Raw genomic sequence first — 14,488 nt, 5'->3', positions numbered from 1 at the left:
GTTTCTTCGCGCTATGTAAGGCTCCACCCATGCAGAGCATTATGACACAACAAGCTTTTCATTGGCTGAGGAGAGAAAGAGACCTGCGCACTGAGCTCCTCTCAGACACAGAAACACCCACATGCCTCCTGTACTTTCAGTCTGATCTGGGTCTTTACCACCAAGTTTATGAGCAATGCTGAGCAGAAACTACAGTTTGAAAAGGTTTCTGCTTCAAATGACTATTTTCTGGTTTAAAATCAGACACGAGCACAAGCTGAATTTCCATTTCTAAAGTGCTTTTTGCCTTCAGCATATGATCCTGGCACTGGAAATTTAGGATATGTTTCAAAATGATATATTAAAATGTTGTTTAAATAAATTACAGCATTTTAAAGGAACATCCCAGCATGCGTTAAAGTGAAATAAATATGTTGGATTGTAACAAATACTGGGAAGAGTTGTAACTTTTACGTTTAAAAGCTGCAGTAAAAAATGTCATTTTCTTCACATTTCTAGTTTACAGCCACTTTTTTCAACTCTGAGGTTCATATAAACTAAATGCTGCCTCAACTTTCATAGTTCTGAAAACACACAGAAGGTAAATTTAACACATACTTTTTTAATCACAATTAAATCAATGCCAATCTTTTCACCCATGTAAAACCCCAGATTTACATTTCCATATAAAATAAGATATGTATCCAATAGCTTTCAAAACATTTCTGTAATGTTGGATAATGTCATATCTTTTCTCCCATCAACATACTAGGAAACATTTACTTTCTTCTTCTGTGCTTGTGGGTCTTTATGGAGCCAGAAACTGTTTACACAGAAATAATTTACAAAGAGATTAAAATAATAAAAGAAATCTGTTAATTTTTTGAACATACTAAAGAGAAAAGTAAAGTAAAATCAATGTATGAGTTATTGATGTGAAACTGGAATAAATTGAATGATTATTTAAGATGTGTGGTTCTAAAATGTTATGCTATCATAGCTTATGCTGTTATTTCCTATATGTGTACATCTTATTTATGTGTGTTTGTTTTTTAAATCAATTATGCCATTTTGGATAACTGCAGTGTTTTTGTATTATAATCTTGTTCAAAAAAGGGAAAATGAAGGACATTTTATTCTATTCTCTATTCTCTGTTTCTCTGTCGGCAGTAGATCTGTCTGTCTCTCTATATGAAAACATATAGTATAATAATATGACTGACTAGGGAAGGTAAATATAAGCCTAGGCTTCAATCTATTCCTTTTCTGGTAAATTAGTGATTTATAGAATAAAGCTTCAGTTTGTCTCCTTTTCGGTAATGTTGTAAATTTACTACATAATTCTCACTGGCTTATCACTTTGCTTTAAATCAGAACTAAACATATTGAGACAACTTTCACTTTTTATGCACCACAGACAGAATAAGATCCTGTTCTCTGCAGCAGTGCTCCCACTCTGACCGTTCCTGCTATGAGCAGCAGATCAGTTTAGTCTGTAATCTGATCCTCAGGCTTTGAATGTCAAATCTTGATGGTAAACTGGGCGGGTCGTTATCTTGGCGCCTCACCTGCTGACGTGATGTCACATAAGACATCACTTCCTCCTGAAGATGAATCCAGATCAATCCAGAATGATCCAGAATAAACTCTGTTTTCTGTTGATTCTTAGCTGGAGGAAAAGAGACACTGTTCAGTTTAAAAGGTTCAGAGAAACAGAACTGAGCTGAACTGCAGGAACACAAACTGGTTTAATTACAGGAAACAAAGAAATGATTTCAGTTCATTGTCATTATCAGTCACCAGTCAGATTAAACATACCACCTGCAATGAGGACAGGAGGATGGTTATCATCCATCATGTTTGTTTCCCTGCTGCAGTCCAGTTGGTCCTGTTCTCCTACAGACAGACGGTGAAATACTGAGACTTAGACTCTGACTGGGATGTTCTGGTAATAAATAGAAACATCAATAATTCAGTTGAGTGAAAATGTGTTTTTCTGCTGAGGAGGTGATTTGTCTCCCCCTGCTGGTTGTTTTCCACTCTCAATAATCCTGAAGTTGTGAGAAGAGACGCAGATGACGTCACCACGTACGTCAGCTGGAAAACTGCAGGTTCTGGAGAAACCAGTCTGATCCCAATAAGAGGAGAGCAGCAACGATCAGAACCTTTTCTGTTTCAGAACCAGAACCTAGAGAATATTATCTAAATATTATATAAAATACAGGTGCTGTTCAGAGGGCTAAATTATCCCTCTGTTCTTTTTAACTTTATCTAAAGGTCTGATTTCCTGGTGTTAGTTATATTTTATCACTAACTGAACAGTTTCAAGGGTTTGAGGGTTGTAAACATCTGTCAGGCTGATCCAGGCAGCTGGGATACTAGTCAGTTTTACTAGAAAAACAGGAATGAATTTTATGCAAATGAGGTAGTAAAATTGACCTGGGAGTTTTTGTTGAAAACCAGAATCATTAATTATTAAATCTAACTTAGAGTTTTTAAAGCATAAAAACGTTTTGAGCTTTTTCTAAGTAAAATTCACTTTAAATGTTTTTCAAAAAGACGAGGAAACAGAGATAAGATCTGGTTAAACCTTCAGTCTGACATCATCAGATTTAATAGACTGATCAACATCAAGGCCTGATGCAATGAATCAATGAATCAGTGAATCAATGAATCAATGAATCACATGATAATTAACCAGGCCTACCAACATCCCCCTTTACATTTAAATGAATTAATTTCCATGTATTTCTTTCTGTTTCCAGAGTGACTGTGAGCTGCTGTCGTGTTTTATTCATTTATAAATGTTTCCTGCTGCTGTTGGACCAACAGATGGATCTAAGTTTGGTTTTCAGTCAGATTCTGTTTATGAGTATTAATGAACATGAGGTCATGACCTCACTGCAGACTCTGAGTCTCTGCTTCTCCTGTCTGAAAGGTCAGACATGATGCAGCAGGTCAGACATGATGCAGCAGGTCAGACATGATACAGCATGGAGTCATTTGATGATCTGATCCAACATCTGCTGATCTCCTCTGACTGCAGAACCAGCAGGAAATCAAGGGTCAAAGGTCAACATTCATTCAATTCAGTGACTTCATCAGGAACCAGTAAACCACCAACATGAAGATCCCAGAAGCTCCTACATTATTTTTAATAATAATCTTATTTTATGTTGAAGTTCTGATTCTTTGTTTCATCAGAGGAGCTCAGAGCCACAACAAGGTTTCTGGAATAAAACCAAACTCTGATGTTTTATAACCTCTGAAAACAAAAAGACTTTTTATCTACTTTAAATGTCACCACATATTTATATTTATAAACATATTTATCATATCTATTCCCCAGATGGATCAGCAGATTACAGGTGGAAAAGTTCCTGACCCTCCAACCAGAGAGACTCCATACTGTAGCTGTGCAAACGGCGCCCCCTGCTGGAGAAATACAAACATAACGAGCCAAGGAAAGGCATTATGGTTATGGTCAGAGATTTTATTTATTAAAATGTTTCAGAGACCAGAAACATGCAATTCTGACCATGGAAACATCAGCAGATAAAAAATTGAGATTAAATGCAACATGTCCAGAAATTATGATTTGCAGTAAATATTTGTAACCCTTGTTACAAAAAAATATTGAGTTTTTTTTTCTCAGAATTTTGTCTTTCAATCTAAAACCCCATCAGCTTCAGAGGAAAAGGGAAAGTTTGATTATCTGTTTCTGAGAACATGAAGACTGTACCAACAATAAAACAGTTTTAACATCTAAACTGTGAAAGTGTCACATTGACCCCCAACTCTGGAGGTCAAAGTGTAAATCATGGCGGCCCGAAATTTCTATGAGGAACAGCGCCCCCTGCTGGGCAAACACAAACATTCAGCTCCAAAATAAAGTTTGGTTGTTAGAAAGTATTTTAACAAAGTGATTCATGTGAAGTTTTATTATATAAAACAATAAAAGCTTCATTTTCCACTGGACTCACTGATTTATCAGATATTTTACCGTCTAATAAACTGACTGTAAACCTGAACAACCAGCAGGAGGAATTAAAGCTGATCATGTTAAATAAAACCACTGAACTGATCTGGTTCCTGTCAGAAGGTCCAACACGAGCTCTGACTTCCCTCCACCTGGTTCTATATAAACTAGTTCTACACCTCCTGGTTCTACACCACCTGGTTCTACCCCACCTGGATCTATATAAACTAGTTCTACACCACCTGGTTCTACATCAACTAGTTCTACACCACCTGGTTCTACTCCACCCGGTTCTACACCACCCGGTTCTACACCACCTGGTTCTACATAAACTAGTTCTACACCTCCTGGTTCTACACCACCTGGTTCTACCCCACCTGGATCTATATAAACTAGTTCTACACCACCTGGTTCTACATCAACTAGTTCTACACCACCTGGTTCTACTCCACCCGGTTCTACACCACCCGGTTCTACACCACCTGGTTCTACACCACCTGGTTCTACACCACCCGGTTCTACACCACCTGGTTCTACACCACCCGGTTCTACACCTCCTGGTTCTACTCCACCCGGTTCTACACCACCCGGTTCTACACCACCTGGTTCTACACCACCCGGTTCTACACCTCCTGGTTCTACTCCACCCGGTTCTACACCACCTGGTTCTACACCACCTGGTTCTACACCACCCGGTTCTACACCTCCTGGTTCTACCCCACCCGGTTCTACACCACCTGGTTCTACACCTCCTGGTTCTACTCCACCCGGTTCTACACCACCCGGTTCTACACCACCTGGTTCTACACCACCTGGTTCTACACCACCCGGTTCTACACCTCCTGGTTCTACCCCACCCGGTTCTACACCACCTGGTTCTACACCACCCGGTTCTACACCACCCAGTAAAACCACTGACCTGATCTACTTCCTGTCAGGTCCACCATGAGCTCTGACTTCCCTCCATCTGGTTCACTGATCTGTCTGTTAAAGCCTCTCAGGAAGAAGGAGGGTCCGACTCTGCGGTTCTGACAGAACCTGATGAAAACAGTCTGATGTCTGAGAGCCATGGAGGAAACATCTGCCAGGTTCCTGCTCAGTGAGTACAAACTGTTCACCTGCTGCTGGTTAAACTAGTTCAACCTCTGAGGACGAGCTGAGGAGTTTAGACAGGAACAGATTCATTCACAGAGGAAACGGGAAGTTCAGACGGTTTCAGTCGTATTTAGACCAGAGGAGCAGAAAAAGGTTTTAATGTCTCTGGATCTGAACAGGTTTAAATCTTTTCCATGTTTGTGTGAATCTGAAGCTTAAAGCCATCAGTTCTGATGGATTTGCTCTTCATGTCAGACGTGCAGCCATGTTGTAGTTTCCACCATAACAGCCGTCGGTGCAACATGCAGTAATGATGAGCAGAGAGACGACTGGATCCTTCATCCCTCCTTCCTGCTGCTGGAGGAGCTGAGAGGCTTGGAGAACCAGAGGAAGCTCAGCACACGACCAGGAGGAACCTCTGAGTTCACAGACTCTGATCTGAGAAGGAAGATTAGTGAAGAACTGAATGTTAACCAGAGAGTTTCGGCCCCAAGCTGAGAGCCTAATAATAACCTCTGGTCTCATAGCAGTAAAACCACATCAGCTGCTTTACAGGCTTTGACTGTTCCATAAAAAGTCTCTGCAGAGACAAACCAGACAATCAGGGCCTGGAAAATTAAAGATTATTCATTTACAGCAGCTCCAGTTTATTAGTCATCTTTCATTGTAGATCCATCAACACCTCGGCTGGTCTAGAGGTTCTGTTTGTCAAAGTGATGAACAGAACCAGTGACAAACAGCAGCACTGCTGGAGTCCAACCCTCACCGGGAACCGAATTACTGTGGATATTTATAGATACATGTTGGATTTAGTTCATTCAACAGGATTCTTTATTCTCTCTGCAGTTCTGACCTCAGTGCTGAGCTGCACTAAAACACAAGGTTGGTTCACTTTATATCCAAGTTCTCTACACATTTAAAACCTCACACCTGTTTTACATAAATACACAGGAACATTTTGATTCATGGTCAGATTTATTTTCTTCAAAATAAAAAGCAGAAGTTTTTCCTTCCAGCTGCTCTGACTGTGAGTCCCAGCAGATCTCAGTTCTTCCAAGGAGAATCAGTGACTCTGATCTGTGAGGATGAAAACAGCTCTGATGGAGGAACTGTGAGGAGAAACACAAGCAGAGACACCAGAGCTGAGTGTGAGGACTGGGGGGAACCAGCTGGTTCCTCCTGCAGCCTGATCTACCTTCTCCCATGGGACTCTGGCCTGTACTGGTGTGAGTCCATGTCTGGATCCTCCAGCAGCAGCAGCAGCATCCAGCTCTCTGTCTCTGGTAAGATCAGACTGTGGAGTTAGTGTTGCTGTGTGGAAATGGATGAAATGCTGTAGTTTGTCTCTGTGTTGAGGTGGATCAGTGATCCTGCAGAGTCCTGTCCTCCCTGTGATGGAGGGAGATGACGTCACTCTGAGCTGCAGAGCAAAGAGTCCAGCCCACAACCTCCCAGCTGCTTTCTATAAAGATGGCTCCTTCATTGGTGATGGACCATCAGGTCACATGACCCTCCTCCATGTCTCCAGCTCTGATGAAGGCCTCTATAAGTGCAGCATCAGCGGTCAGGGAGAGTCTCCATCCAGCAGGATCTCTGTGGAAGGTCAGCAGCTTCTCTGTTTGCTTCAACCTTCATCAGGAGACAAGAAATAAATTATTACCTTTGATTCATTTCAGGGAGAATCACCTCCACTCCTCCTCCTCCATCCACTCCACTGACCATAACCTCCATCTCTCCTCCTCCTGGTTCATCTTTTCCCACCATCACAGTCATTTCTGCCATTTTTATCTCTCTGGTTTTTCTCTCATTAATTCTTCTGGTTCTTCTGGTGAGACGATGTTTCTGCAGGAAACCTGAAGGTGAGCCTTGAATCTAGTTTTTTTTCATTCATTTTTAACAGACATGCATTTTAACCTTTTCGTTTTGCATGTTTTGTTGTTTCACTACCTGCAGACTGATTTAATGACAGTCACTCTGATGAGCTCTGCTGGTTGTTCTGTTTATTTCAGCTGAAGAAGGAAAAGATGGAGGAAAGGAAATGAGAGAACTGAAAACCTTCATTAACCAGCTGCAGCCAATCAGGAGCAGCAGAGGTAATTCCTCACATCCTGTAAAAGTTAAAACTTTTTATTTTAAATCAAACACAGAATGTTTCTCGTTTTCTGCTGGACAGGAAAGATTTTTATCTGTTTATCTGCTGATTCACAACAGATCATTTCACTTTTTACTGAGACATTATTATTCTCTATGGATAAAGAAGCTTATAGATGTATTTCCATGCTGTACGCTGGTCCAGGAAGCTGATGACTCACTTCCTGCAGCTCAGAGAGGATCAGAGCTGCACTAACCTGACTGTTTGTCCAGCAGGAACCTCTACATGTGTCCTCTACTCAGCGCTGAGGACAGACGTCCTCCAGGGACAGATCGTCTGCAGAGCCACAGCGGCTCCAGTCTGAGGGAACCTGGTCCAGATTTTCTCTTCCAGCTCCAGAAAACACAGCAGAAAGTTCTGGAGCTGCTTTCCAAACCTTTAACATCTGGTCCACAGTTTCTTTTCAAGCATGTTAAGATAAATGTGTGTTTTGCTTTCCTTGTTCTTGTGCAGGATTTTATACTACAATCATGTTTGGAATAAATAAACAGCATGAAACCCTCTGACCCGGTTCTGGTTCTGGCTCTCACCCTCCCAGACTTTCTCTGACAGGAGGTCAAAGGTCACAACATCTTACTGCAGGGTTTAGAAACAACCGATGAGTTTCTGCTGCCACTCATCACGTGACTCCATCAGCAGGCCTGACATGCTGCCACCTGGTGACCGGAACCTGGTACTACAACCACAATTTTTGAATAAGTTATTATTAATCCCAGCTAATATTTCAGGTAACTTTGAGAATATTTCATAGCTGCTGGTTGATCCTAAACTCACCTGATCAGGTTTAACACGAGAACATTTAAAGTGTTGCAAACATTTAAACTTAAATTCAGCTGATATTCTGGACGATTGATTCGACATTTTTAATGTAACTTCACTGCTGTTTGGTTGGGTCACATCACTGGTTCTGGAGATGAACTAATGATGTGACTAATCAGCCACCAGGGGGAGACAAAACCTCCACCAACAGAAACAGTTTGTCTCAGAAGCTCTGCTTCGTTTCTCACAGCAGAAGAGAAATTCTCTAAAACTTGTTTAATATTTACATCATTGTGTCACTGATGTCCAGCTACAATCAGCTTCCTGCTACTTTCAACAAGTTAAAAATGCTCTTGTACATCATCAGGTAAATCAGTAAAATCATAAATGTGAATCTTGTCCAGTTTCTGACTATTGATCTCTACAATTTACATCAGTAGTTATCAAACCTGTTCATCAGATTTTTCCTCCAGAGTCTCTGTTTAATGTCTGATCTGAACTCAATGAAACAAGAATTTATCACTCTGAGGAAACAACATGTTCACTGATACGGATGTTTAACTTTGACAGATGAAGGATTTAGAGAAAGAAACTGGATTCTGCAGGTTATTCATGTGTTTTGATGCATGGATTGATTTAAAAATGCACCAACTGTTCTGCAAATATCAGAAATGATTTGAGAAAAACTGTAACCTCTGGATGAACAAAGATTCATGCAGGGAGCAAAAATTAATCAGAACACAAGGAACTTGGAAAAAAATTTATTTATACAAAGATTTTTTTATAAATAATCTACAGATATATACAGAAATGTATACATTATGAAAACAAAGTTCACAGTGAAGACTAGCAGAGCTTCAGCATGTGGCGCCCCCTAGCGGCAGAACAGAACCAGCTGCTGAGATCCAGAACTTTTCCTCATGTCCGAGTTTTAAAGATGGAAACGGAGGGAAGAGCAGCAACATGGTCTGATGATGTCACAGCGGTTAGCTACACCTGAAGAGGTTCTACAGCTTCATCACGACGAAGAGGAGGAGGAGAGGGAGTCTTCATCTTCTTCCAGATACTCACAGCCAGAACAACGACCAGAACGACCACCAGCCCAGCTACCAGTCCAATGTGTCCTCGACCTGCAGAACAGAACCAGGAGTTAGTCTGATCCCACTGAAGATCATCATCATCTGATCTGAGATCCAGAACCAGGAAGCTGCTGGTTCTGATCCAGAGACAAACTCTCACCTGGATCAACCCTCAGGTGGATGATGGTGCTTTCTAAAGCGGCTCTCTTCCTGCGTGTGTTGCTCTTTATTTCAGTCATGACTCGACACTCATACTCTCCACTGTCCTTCTCTGTCACACTGTTTAAAGTCAGATTAATTTCTCCATCAGTGCTAATAAAGTTTTGGAGTTTGGTTCGGTTCTTGTACTGTGGATGTTGCTGCTCTTCATCAATCTGCTCATCCCTGTAGAGCAGCACATATCGTGGGTCCAGGTCGTCTCTGGTCAGCCTCACAGCTGTAACGATGCTGTTCCTGCCAGCTCTACATGTCAGAGTGACGTTCTGTCCAGGTTCTGCTGGGATGTTTACAGGATCTGCAGGAGAGGAGCGAACAGAGCAGAGCGGTTAGAGAGAATCAGCTCCATCTTCACTGGTTTCATTGGTCTGAACTGACCTGCTGCTTCACAGCCTGACAGGACGATGCAGAGAGCCAGGAGCAAACAGAGACGGGTTGCCATGTCTGCGACGCAGGACACCGTTGGACAGACGGAGGACAGTTTGGAGACCAAGTACATGGAAGCTGCAAGGACAGGCAGACATGGATTAACCAGTCCAGGTCATTAATATCTGTAAATATGTGTTGATGAATGTTATAGGAATCAGAACTTCAACAGAACCTTCACTTGGTTCCACCAGGAAACTATGAAATGTTTTAATCAATGTCACATTTAAAACAAAAAACTTGGATATTGTTGCTCGTGGAAAAGTTTTAAATCTGCAAGTGAAGCAATTTAACATAAACATTTAAAATGATTGAAAAAAACTGAATTTCTGCATTTAAAAACTGAAATATCCTGACATTTACAATATATTACAGACTTTGAAAAGGTTCAAGTGGTAAAATGAATATGTGGATAAAGTCCAGTCAGAACTGGACCTGGATCAGAACATTTCCTGGTCCAAACCCAACGCAGCCATGATGCAGATTCTCACCGTCTCAGGTGTGAATTTATCATGCAGCGAATATTTGAGGTGTTTTATATCAACTTTATTCATAAAGTCAAGTTTATTTTTATTGTTTGTGTGATTTTCTTCTCTGACTCTCACGTTTTACTGAACATATTTTCTGCCCTTTCATAAAGTTGTTACAATCCACTGCAGACGTGGTTAATACCGTCATCTGCTCAGGTGGCCTGAGGTGGCCAACCAGCTGCCTGACAGAAATCTCCGGAGTGAAGGACCCAGCCTGCGGTGAGCTGGAAGCTGCTGATTGGTTGAGAGAAGGACGAGAGTCAGAGAGGAAAGTTTGGGTGGAAACTGGTTTCACTAGGAAGATGGAAGCTCAGGATTTAATGAACCCAAAGATTTATGGGTTCTTGAGAAACGAGAACAGAGTTGAACTGAGGAAACCTGGATTTTAGGACATTTAATTACTTTAACGGACTTTTTCTGGGGTTTTTTAAAGAACATTTTTATTCAGCATATTATTGTGTTTTTACTTCCTGACGTTCGTTTGGACCCGGGAGTTCTGACCCAGAAAAGGAGAACCCGTTTGAACCTCTGGTATTTCTGTCTCAAATGTCTAATTTATAATCTGGAAACTTGTGGTTTTGTTCTGATGTTACATATAAATTTCCTGTTTTATGTCGGAATATTTCGGTAATAAATCTTATCCAGTCAAAAATGGACAACTGTCTTTTTTGCACTTATATATGTAAAATTTCCAATATCTAGGAAGTAAAGTTGATTAAGTTGATTAAAAGAGAAAAAGTAAAAGCAGGGCTCTGTCCAGAGACTCCCAGGTTTCTGGATGAGCTCCAATCATCTGGGATTGAACGGATCGATTCTCCTTCAGGCTTGAAAAGCAACTCGGACTCTTTTTAAAATCAAATTTCAGACCGTCATGTACAAGACTTTGGCCGAATTTGGGAAATATTAAATCTACTCCTGTTTTTAAAGTCATAAACGATGACCTGCAATTTACAGAAGAGGATTAGGGCCACAGAAAAAAAAAGTATATATATATATATATATATATATATATATATATATATATATAAAATTCTGACTTTAATCTCATAATTATATTTTTTTTCGGTGGCCCTAATCCTCTTCCGTATTAGATGATCGATTGTCAGATAAAAAAAACCTTGAATCGTGTATCAAACATTCTTCAGCCCAGTTTGCACTAAAAATGTTTGATGTATTTTATTATAGCTGAGAGTAGAAAACTATAATTTACACCTAAAAACATTTTGTCCTCAAAAAGGTTTAATCTCTCCAACAAATCAGGATCTCCGCTTCATGTTTCCTGTTTTTCAATTTAAACGTTCAGTTTCCAAATTTTATTATTTAGCTTGAAAATAGTTGGAGTTAAAATAATGTAAAAATATTTACAGGAGAACAGCCTGTTCTTTTTTCATCCTCCCCTGCTGTGTGTGTGTGTGTGTGTGTGTGTGTGTGTGTGTAGGCGTGTTTAGTACTCACCCATGGATCGGCCCAGGTAGCTGTCTAAGCAGATCTTCTGTCATATCTATTTCTAAATAGATAGATTTGCGATTTAGAAGCTGGATTAAGGCGGCTGGATTAAGGCGGCTGTGTGTGTAGCTGAGTTAATTTTAATTTTTTTGTTTTGATGAACCTTCTCAAAACACCTTGTTGAATTTACATGATTGCTGTCACCTTTGCACTTATTTCTGTTTTATACTGTTTTATTTTGGATCCTAATGTGGCCCCAAATCCATCCCCATATTTGTTTTTCCTTGGTTTTTGAATTGTATTTTATTTTGGTGGAGAAGCTTTTATTTTCTTGTTTCCTGTCTCCGTGTCACATCCTGTGTGTTCCCGCTGCCCTCCTCAGTTCGCGCCAAGCTGCGCTGTGGAGAGGTAAGCGCACAGAGTTGTCTTCTGCTTGTACATTAAAATATTCAAAATGTAAAGAGAAGAAGTATGCTGTTCAACTCATAACTTGTAAATAGTTGGTTAACTTTTTGATGTTTAGCACAGCACTGTTCTGGGTATTTAATTCCCACGTTTTTTGCATTTATTCAGTTTACCGTGCCAACATGGTTATTTTATTTTTGTTCTTTTGGATGGTAAAGGTGTGTGTGGGAGAGCCAGAGCCAGGAGCTGCTGCTGAATATGTTTTTGTTCTAAACAGGAATAAATCAATGCAAATCCTGGTTCCTGTCGTGATTCATTCTACAACTGTTAAATGTGTGTGTGTGGAGACAAACAACCACACACACACCTAGGGGCAATTTGGAGAGGCTGTGGGAGGAAACCGGGGAACCTGGAGACTCCATGCAGAAAGACCGGGGCTGGGAATCAAACCCAGAACCTTCTTGCTGCAAGGCAACAGCTCTACCAACGGCACCACTGTGCAGCCCCTATATATATAAATAAACAATTATTTGTTTATTTATATACAAATAAATAAACTGTAATAAATTACAAATGTAACTAAATTATTAATTTATTTATTTACAAATTATATATATATATATATATGTGTGTGTGTGTGTGTGTGTGTGTTTGTGTGTGTGTGTGTGTGTGTGTGTGTGTGTGTGTGTGTGTGTAATTTCTGATTGCCTTAAAAATCAGGCTTTACAGCTTCATCATGAGGAGGAGAGAGATTCTTCTTCTTATTCCAAACAAACAGAGAAGCCCAATTAACAAGTACTAGAATGACGACAACAGCAGCAAAGAGCACTGCCGCCACAATCAGTCCAATGTGTCCTCGACCTGCAGAACAGAACCAGGAGTTAGTCTGATCCCACTGAAGATCATCATCATCTGATCTGAGATCCAGAACCAGGAGCTGCTGGTTCTGATCCAGAGACAAACTCTCACCTGGAGGAGGAGGAGGAGCTCCAACCAGGTTGACGATGCTGATTGGGTGAATGGCTCTCTTCTTACGGTTTGCTCCTCTCACATTAACAAATGCATTTCTCTCAGAAACAGACACACACACTGTGTTGTGGTGATTTCACTCTGGACTCTCACACCAGAGGTTTTTGAATGGCCTCATAACTCATGAAGGATTTCAAATTACAACACATTTCTGTTAGTATCCTGCACTAAAGCCCTTAAATATCAGAATCATTTTCATGAAGCCTTTTTGCTTTTCTTCTCTTGTGTCTCTTTCCAAAGATATGAAGGGGTTTTATGGTCCTTGTACCTAAGAGAAAAGAATATTGGCCGAGAAAATTTGCGTAAAAAAGGTATAAATCATTAAAGTAATCAGTTTTCTGTTAAAACTGAGATATTATCTGACATACAAAAGTTAGAATTTTTTTCAAAATTAACTTTTTATAAGATTATAAAGTCAAAGGTTTGTGACAAAAAAAATCACAGAAATTTTTTAAGGTTGAGGTGACAAAATTAGGAGATTCACATCTGGATGTTTTCCACATCAGTGATACTTTGAAGATATTTTCCTGTCAGAGTAACTTGTAGACTTGGTGCAGCCATGTTGCAGTTTCTTCCTCACCATCTCAAGTATGCAGTGATTTAAGTGGAAAAATGTGCCAGTGCTCCCCTTTCTGTCATTTACATATGGGACAGAAACATATGTAATAATTTTAGATCTGTATATTGATCTGTATAACAGTTCAGTATTTTTATTGCACAAAAACAACACTGAACAAAGCCAGTTCTAAGTCAAATCCATATGACTCAATGTTATGTGCTTCGGGCACATTATGATTTTTGTCTATTTCTTTTTTTTTGTTTTCTTATAGACCTTGATTAAATGACCTTTTGTAAATATATTTTGGAGTTTGGATAATTTCTTTTTGGACATTTAATTACGTTAATTTGTGGTGCTGTTGGTCCGCCTATAAATAGGCTGGCTTTCGGCATGTAGGGAGCCTCCCCTCCATTCCCGCCTGGGCTCCGCCTTTCCGCTCACTCCACCACCACCAGGCGCGGTGTGCGCTAAACCAGCCGCTGTGGGCCGCAGCTGAGGCTTCCTGCTTGCCATGCGGTATCTTTGTTAACCTTTGTTTGTTTGTTTTTTCGTTGTGATTTTGGCCTGGTGGGACCGGTTGTCCTGTTTTCGATCTTTCTTTTGCATTCGGTTCTTTTTATTTTTAGTCCGGTACTAGTAGGGGCTTCAACGGCCCTGTATAGGGTTGGCCCCCTGCTGTACCGTTTTGTTCTGTTTGACCGGCTCACCAGGTCCAACTTTCTGTTAATACTTTTGGGGTTTTGTTTTTTTTGTATTTTTCTTTGGGACACGGGATCTGAGGGTTTGAATGCCATTTTCTTCACAGAAAATCAGAAGAACCTGAATTAAGAAAAA

At 40.3% G+C, this 14,488-nt stretch overlaps 2 protein-coding genes and 1 long non-coding RNA gene across 4 annotated transcripts; 2 read left to right on the top strand and 1 right to left on the bottom strand.

The window, feature by feature from the left end:
* Positions 1 to 4,823: 4,823 nt before the first annotated feature.
* Positions 4,824 to 7,711, top strand: LOC148154439 (Fc receptor-like A). 2 transcript variants are annotated; one of them, XM_088015619.1, is made up of 7 exons: positions 4,824 to 5,057; positions 5,900 to 5,935; positions 6,070 to 6,336; positions 6,410 to 6,655; positions 6,730 to 6,912; positions 7,063 to 7,146; positions 7,418 to 7,711. In XM_088015619.1, the coding sequence occupies exons 1-7, from the start codon at positions 5,027 to 5,029 to the stop codon at positions 7,507 to 7,509; spliced, it is 939 nt and encodes a 312-aa protein (XP_087871745.1). In that variant the 5' UTR covers positions 4,824 to 5,026; the 3' UTR covers positions 7,510 to 7,711. The 2 variants fall into 2 exon arrangements, with proteins under 2 accessions (XP_087871745.1, XP_087871746.1); XM_088015620.1 differs by having other exon boundaries at positions 4,826 to 5,057; positions 7,421 to 7,711.
* Positions 7,712 to 8,710: 999 nt separating this feature from the next.
* Positions 8,711 to 9,886, bottom strand: LOC106911979 (uncharacterized). The gene is made up of 3 exons (XM_088015712.1): positions 9,638 to 9,886; positions 9,204 to 9,557; positions 8,711 to 9,094 (listed from the first exon to the last, which is right to left on the bottom strand). Exons 1-3 carry the CDS (start codon positions 9,756 to 9,758, stop codon positions 8,955 to 8,957), a joined length of 615 nt encoding a protein of 204 aa, XP_087871838.1. The 5' UTR covers positions 9,759 to 9,886; the 3' UTR covers positions 8,711 to 8,954.
* A 2,075-nt stretch (positions 9,887 to 11,961) lies between these two features.
* LOC148154438 (uncharacterized) lies at positions 11,962 to 12,364 on the top strand. The gene is made up of 2 exons (XR_015766108.1): positions 11,962 to 12,069; positions 12,285 to 12,364. It is a non-coding gene; the product is annotated as an uncharacterized LOC148154438 (long non-coding RNA).
* Positions 12,365 to 14,488: the final 2,124 nt, after the last annotated feature.

Source organism: Poecilia mexicana, unplaced genomic scaffold, assembly GCF_051168715.1.
Source record: "Poecilia mexicana isolate PSO_F unplaced genomic scaffold, ASM5116871v1 scaffold_18, whole genome shotgun sequence".
Taxonomy (NCBI): domain Eukaryota; kingdom Metazoa; phylum Chordata; class Actinopteri; order Cyprinodontiformes; family Poeciliidae; genus Poecilia; species Poecilia mexicana.
The sequence above is the reverse complement of the archived record's forward strand: the minus strand, read 5'-3'. Positions and strand labels throughout refer to the sequence as shown.